This window comes from Brassica napus, unplaced genomic scaffold (assembly GCF_020379485.1).
Source record: "Brassica napus cultivar Da-Ae unplaced genomic scaffold, Da-Ae ScsIHWf_1824;HRSCAF=2460, whole genome shotgun sequence".
NCBI classification, from domain to species: domain Eukaryota; kingdom Viridiplantae; phylum Streptophyta; class Magnoliopsida; order Brassicales; family Brassicaceae; genus Brassica; species Brassica napus.
Genome location: NW_026015241.1, coordinates 114,349 through 120,348, shown reverse-complemented (window position 1 = coordinate 120,348; position 6,000 = coordinate 114,349). Strand labels below are relative to the sequence as shown.

General features: G+C 39.1%; 1 protein-coding gene across 1 annotated transcript; it reads left to right on the top strand.

Moving 5' to 3' along the window:
* The first annotated feature begins 340 nt into the window (after positions 1-340).
* Positions 341-3,173, top strand: LOC106417254. The gene is made up of 4 exons (XM_048772682.1): positions 341-528; positions 1,755-1,846; positions 1,964-2,493; positions 2,604-3,173. The coding sequence occupies exons 1-4, from the start codon at positions 341-343 to the stop codon at positions 3,171-3,173; spliced, it is 1,380 nt and encodes a 459-aa protein (XP_048628639.1).
* Positions 3,174-6,000: the final 2,827 nt, after the last annotated feature.

The following is a 6,000-nucleotide window of genomic DNA, read 5'->3' as shown; positions in this document are numbered from 1 at the left end:
TGGGTTAGAACGAAGGAGGTGCAGATTCCTTCAACGGAGGAAGAAAGCTTCGTCCTCTCAGCACACGCATATACTCTTGCCCCACTTCCGCCGCAAATACCAATTTCGACCACCGCTTTAACATGGGTCTCTCTTACTCTCTCGCTCTCTCTCCCCCCTTACAAAAGATATATTTTCTAGTTTCCATTAATGCTCATTTTCTTGGCTTTCTTGTTAATTTTTTTTATAAATGTTCTGTATCTAGAGAGAGGGCAATGCTCATTTTTCTTGCTTGTTATGATTTGTAAAACAGTGATGACAACAATGACAGCAGAAGCCTTCTTACAAAAAAAAAAAAACAATGTCAGCAGAGCAGAACAAGAGGGAGCTGATGATGCTAAACTCAGAGACTCAACATCCACCAGTAATGGTGAGCTCACGGTGGAACCCAACACCGGATCATTTAAAGGCTCTCGAAGAGATTTACCAACAAGGAACTAGAACTCCTTCGGCCGACCATATGAAACAGATTACCGCGCAGCTGAGACGGTATGGTAAGATCGAAGCCAAGAACGTTTTCTATTGGCTCCAAATTCCAAAACAACAAAGCCCGTGAACGCCAGAAACAGCGACGACAGATGGTAAATGGCCACGACTATTCAGTCTTTACAACAAATCCTGTCTCAAACCACGGGTTCGACAAGAAATATCTACCAGTTGAGAGACTAGTATTAGAAAAATAATATGACTCATATTTTAAGACACTGAATCTTAACTAAATTATGTTGAAATAATTAATCTATATTATTAAAACTCAAGTACAAAATTAGAGTGTTTGCAGACTTGAATATGACTATTAAAAAGATTTGGAGTGTTTGGAAACATGGATTATAGTCTTTTTTTTAAAAAAAAAAATATTTAGAAACAAGGATAGTAGTATTAAGAAAAAAAATTAAGAGAAAATGACTAGACTAATACAAAAAAGTGAGGTAATGACTAGACTAATACAAATCTTTTGAAAATGACTATAGTGTTTTTAGAACTCTAGTAAATTACTGTTTAAGCCCTTTATTTTTTTTTTAGTTGTGATTAATTTTAATTTGAAAATCCACATCAGAAGTAATGATACCACGTCACCTAACACGAAAGAAAATCAAACGACGATCATTAACTTCTCCGAGACTGTTCTCCCACTAAACCCTAACTGTTTTCGAAATCTTGTTCACTACAACTCTTCTCGGCAAAGCGGCTTCTCTGAAATAATCTCCGTAATCTTCTTCTCTAGTCTCCGTAAGCGTTTTCTCTGAAATCGTGTGTCCGTAAGCTTCTTCTTCAGATTGGTTGTCTCCTCAAATCTCCGTAATCATATTCTCTGGTATATTTCGAGGCTTTGCTCTGAGCTTTCGAGTATTTGAGTGAGTATAATTAATGCTGTGAGTTAGATATATGTTTTGTCTGAGTTTGAGTTAGTATTCGTTACGGCTGATTTAGGATCCTTAACGACTGATTTATAGAAGGTAATTGTGACTGATTTAATATTCTTTGTGACTGATTTATTTATGTAATGATGGCTGAGTTATGTTTTGTGGCTTGTTTATTTTATGCATTTCTTCTGATTTATCATTGATATGTTATATATGTCTTTTTTTATCAGATGGATGTTTCCGAAGATCTAGCAAGGGATTACCCTCCAAGACTTTACCCTGAAGGGGCTTCTATTTTTGAAAACAAAAGCATTAATACGAATAACCATTTTCTGAGATCCCTCGACTTAGACAAGCAATTGGAATAGATGTGTGGGATAATCAGAAGACGTATCCTGTTGGATTGATTGCTAAACTGGCTGAGAGCAAATTGGTGTGGTCTGGTAAGACCGTACATTATCTACTTTGTAGACAGCTGCGAGTCTATAAAAAGGAGATTTGGTCTCTCGTTGTTGATCAACCTCTCAGGTTTAGCTTAATAGAATTTGGTGAGATCACAGGTTTAAACACAAATCCACTGCCAGAAGAAAGTTTTGAACCTGATCCAGAGAATTACAAAGCGTTGTGGGAGTTGTTGAAAGTGCCGCTTGGGTACGGACCCAAGTTTGATGAACTTATAGAAGCTTTAACGGAGTGTCCATTCTGGAGTGCTGATCAGCGGAAATGGTATGGGCTGTTGTTTCTTCAAGCCATTGGACTTTATGGCTTGCATCATAATTGTAGAATACCCTTTGAAAGTGCAAAAAGAGTATTCGATGATGACGCCCTGATGACTTATCCTTGGGGTCGGACTGCCTATGAATTTCTTGTTGATTCTATCAAGTTGTTGCATCCACAAGGAGGGTCGTACACCCTTAGCGGCTTCAAGGACGTGTTATTGGTTTGGGCATATGAATCTGTCACAGTGTTCGGAGAGATTTATGGCAGAAAAGTGAATCCAGACGAAATTCCGCTTTTGCGATGGGGTGGAAGTCGTACTCGTGCAAGTCTTGCTACTACAATAGCTAGGGAGATGAATGATCATGGAACGGTAAGGTTTAAATCAGACATATGAATCCTGTAATGTAATGTATGAGTTATTGGATTATTTTATGGTTGAGTTGTTAATTTTAATGACTGATTTATGTTTTTGTATTGTAGGTGTGTGTGAGGAAAATGGTGATGAAGGAGGGTCTAGAAGAGCTGTTTCCTCAGTGGAAGGATGAAGCAGATGACCCACAACTTGATAACCTAATTAAAGATATACATGCAGATAGGTTTGTTAGAGATTTTTATGTGCAATCGAATGAGAAGAACAAAAAAACGAAGGCTGGAGTTTCGTCAGAGGCTGAGCCACCCTCAAAGAAGCAGAAGAAAGGTAAGAAACAGAAGGAGGTGAAAATCAATGAGGGTGAAACTGCTGTTCTAGAGGAGAAGGAGAGTGCAAAGGAGAAGGGTCGTAGCGAAGCGGTTCTGCTGAACATAGTTGCTCATCTCGAGAAGTTGGACCGAAAATTTGACTCGAGATTAACAGAATACGACACCAAGTTTGGATCTTTTTTCCGAGGCCTTTTGGATACCATTGGAGATACAGTGAAAACTACAGTTGAAGAGCGTCTGAGAGTTTTGGGGGTGTCCAATAGTAGTCAACCTGAAGGTCAAAACGTGATGGTCTCAGAAGACAACAACAGCCGGAGTCCAATAGTGGTCAACCTGATGGTCAAAACGTGATGGTCTCAGAAGACAACCGACAGCCGGACTCCAATAGTGGTCAACCTGCATCTAAGACCCCTATTGATAAACAGTCCGAAGACAGCCAACCGCAAAAGACCCCTGATAAAGGCCAATCTGAGAAGAATCTGGCAGATGATATTGCTAAAGCTGATGCGAAAGGTATGGGAGCAAAGCTGAATTCGAAGGTTGTCAGGGATAAGGCTGTTGGGGTGAAAAAGAACTTGGATTCGGCGTTTGGTAATGCCGATGCAACAAATGCTGATTTGGTCTCTGATTCTCCTGGTAAGGAACCACCATTCGGACGCAGTTGCAGGGGCTTAGGGAAAAGAAATAACTTAGCGGCTGATTTGGAGAGGAATGAAGCTGAGTTATAGAAGAAGCAGAAGCAAGAAGAAGCTGAGTTAAAGAAGAAGCAGAAGCAAGAAGAAGCTGAGTTGAAGAGGAGGAAGAAGCAAGAAGAGGCTGAGTTAAAGAAGAAAAAGAAGCAAGAAGAGGCTGATTTAAAGAAGAAAGAAGAAGAAGAAGAAGAAGAAGAAGAAGAAGAAGAAGAAGAAGAAGAAGAAGCAAGAAGAGGCTGACTTAAAGAAGGATGTCCCTGCTTCAAAAAGGACTCGCAGTGGTACAATAAGAATAACCATTCCGACTAAGCAAATTGAGGCGGAAACAGACGAACTGTGGCCAGACGAACTGTTGCCAGAATCTGATGTGGAGGAAGATGAAAGGAAAAGGTGTGGAAGAATAAAGGAGTATCGGCTGAAAGCTGTTCAATTATCTCCAGATGGATCTCAAATGAGTGCGGAATTTGGTCCTTCTGTACCATTTCCCCACATCGGAGACAATGTAACGACGTGCATGAGAAAAGGTTTAGAACCTTCACCTGCAATATATGATCCCCTAGGACCTGTTGATCCGGTTAAAAGAGATAATCTTTTGCAACACCTAAAGCCACACGAGTAAGGACTTTTGCACCATTTCGTTGATTGTAGCTAATAAAAAGATTTTGCAGAGACTGAGTTGTGTTAAATTATCAGGGAAATTCCACATGGAGAAGCTCACGAGGATATTGAGTTCTACAGAATCCTCATCACTCCAAGACCTTGGCCCATCAAAGAATATGGATGGCTGGTTCAAAATGTAAGTATGCAGCTGAGTTATATTTATTTTACGGCTAAGTTATAAGTATGGTACAGCTGAGTTATATATTATCTGTGCAGCATATTGCTGCGTATATTAGAGTCCTCATTCAAAGGTCCAAACAAGATCCCAGCCCATTCTGGTCCAAGCGCGTTGCCTTTATAGACTCTTGGTTCCTTCAATCATGGGTTCACGATTATAAGCAGTTTGAAGCCAAACCGGAAATGGTCAAATTCAAAGGAAGTGGTTACGAGGGGTTAGCAAACGGTTTAATCCCCATAGACATTCAGACAAAGTTGCGGTGGTTTACCGATGTAGATCACTTGTACGGAGTGCTTAATACTAGCGGCAATCATTGGGTGGGTTTTCACGTGGATCTGCATAAAGAGAAGGTTGATTGCTATGATTCAATCGTTGGAGAGCAAACACTCGAAAGTGAGCTGAGAATGCTAAATTTCTTTAGGCCACTTACTGGTATGATCCCTGCGATTCTGAATGCCCTTATTCCTGATGATATCCGAGTCCCTACCAAGAAAGAGTTTGTATTCAGACGAAGGACAAAACGTATTGTTCCACAAAACAACCTGAGAGGCGACTGTGGAGTGTATGCATTGAAGTTCGTCGAGTTTTTAGCGCTTGGTGTAGCTTTTGATGGGATATCGGATGAAAATATTCAAGGTCTGAGAATGAAGATGGCAGCAGATGTCTTCGATGAAGGAAGTTGTAGTTTGGTAGGGTCGTTTGGCGATGAATGAAGATAAGTTTTGTATGACTTATGGCTAGATATTTTGTACTTGACTTAAAGTTATGATTTGTTTGTCGTAACTCAGCCACCTTGTTTAAATTACGCAGCCGTTACGTTAGATATAGCTCAGGCAAACCTCAAACCATACCCTAAAATAGGAAAATATTTAATAAGTCAGCCGATTCGTCTTCATAAAACAGCCGTTAATGTAGATATAGCTCAGCCAAACCTCAAACCATACCCTAAGATAGGAAAATATTTAATAAGTCAGCCGATTCGTCTTCATAAAGCAGCCGTTAGGGTAGATAAAAGTCAGCCATACCTTAAACCATACCCTGAATTAAAATAATTGATATGTTTATACTTCAAAATGTTATAACATTCCCTAATAAGTGAATATATAATCAACCGAATGTCTCTTATTTATTGAATTAACGAGTTTAGAATCGATCATGATCTTGAGGTATATGTTGTCTTGCAGTTACTTAAAACCTTACATGTAGATATAGAGTGTGCTCATAATACAACTCTCCTAAACTATATACAACGCATTTTAAGAATAAATTTATGTTATTTGTTATATTTATCACACCGTTATTCCAAATCCTAAACATAAATCCCTAAATAAACAAACCTAAACTCTAAATACTAAACCCTAAACCCTAAATCCCAAATATTAAATAAGCCGTAATAGGCTATATAACTCGGATGCCATGTTTGTTAAATGTTGTCGTTTGGCGGGAAATAAGATAAATGAATTTTGAGAAATTTCAATTCCCGCCGTTTCATGTTCTATGTTTCTCTATATATAGTGCCCTCTCTAATACCCTTTCTTACGCCTTTATCTCTCTAGAAAAAACCTAAACAATATCTCTCTATCCCCATCAAAAGCCATGCCGATTGTTCCTGGAAATTCAGAGAGGTTAGAGAACAGTGTTTTTGCGA

Bases quoted from the DNA above. Each gene is read 5' to 3' on its own strand.
- LOC106417254 (XM_048772682.1), top strand. From the start codon at position 341: ATGTCAGCAGAGCAGAACAAGAGGGAGCTGATGATGCTAAACTCAGAG. The intron at 529-1,754 runs GTATGGTAAGAT...CCCTCGACTTAG, and splicing joins ATTACCGCGCAGCTGAGACG to ACAAGCAATTGGAATAGATG. The intron at 1,847-1,963 runs GTAAGACCGTAC...GTGAGATCACAG, and splicing joins GAGCAAATTGGTGTGGTCTG to GTTTAAACACAAATCCACTG.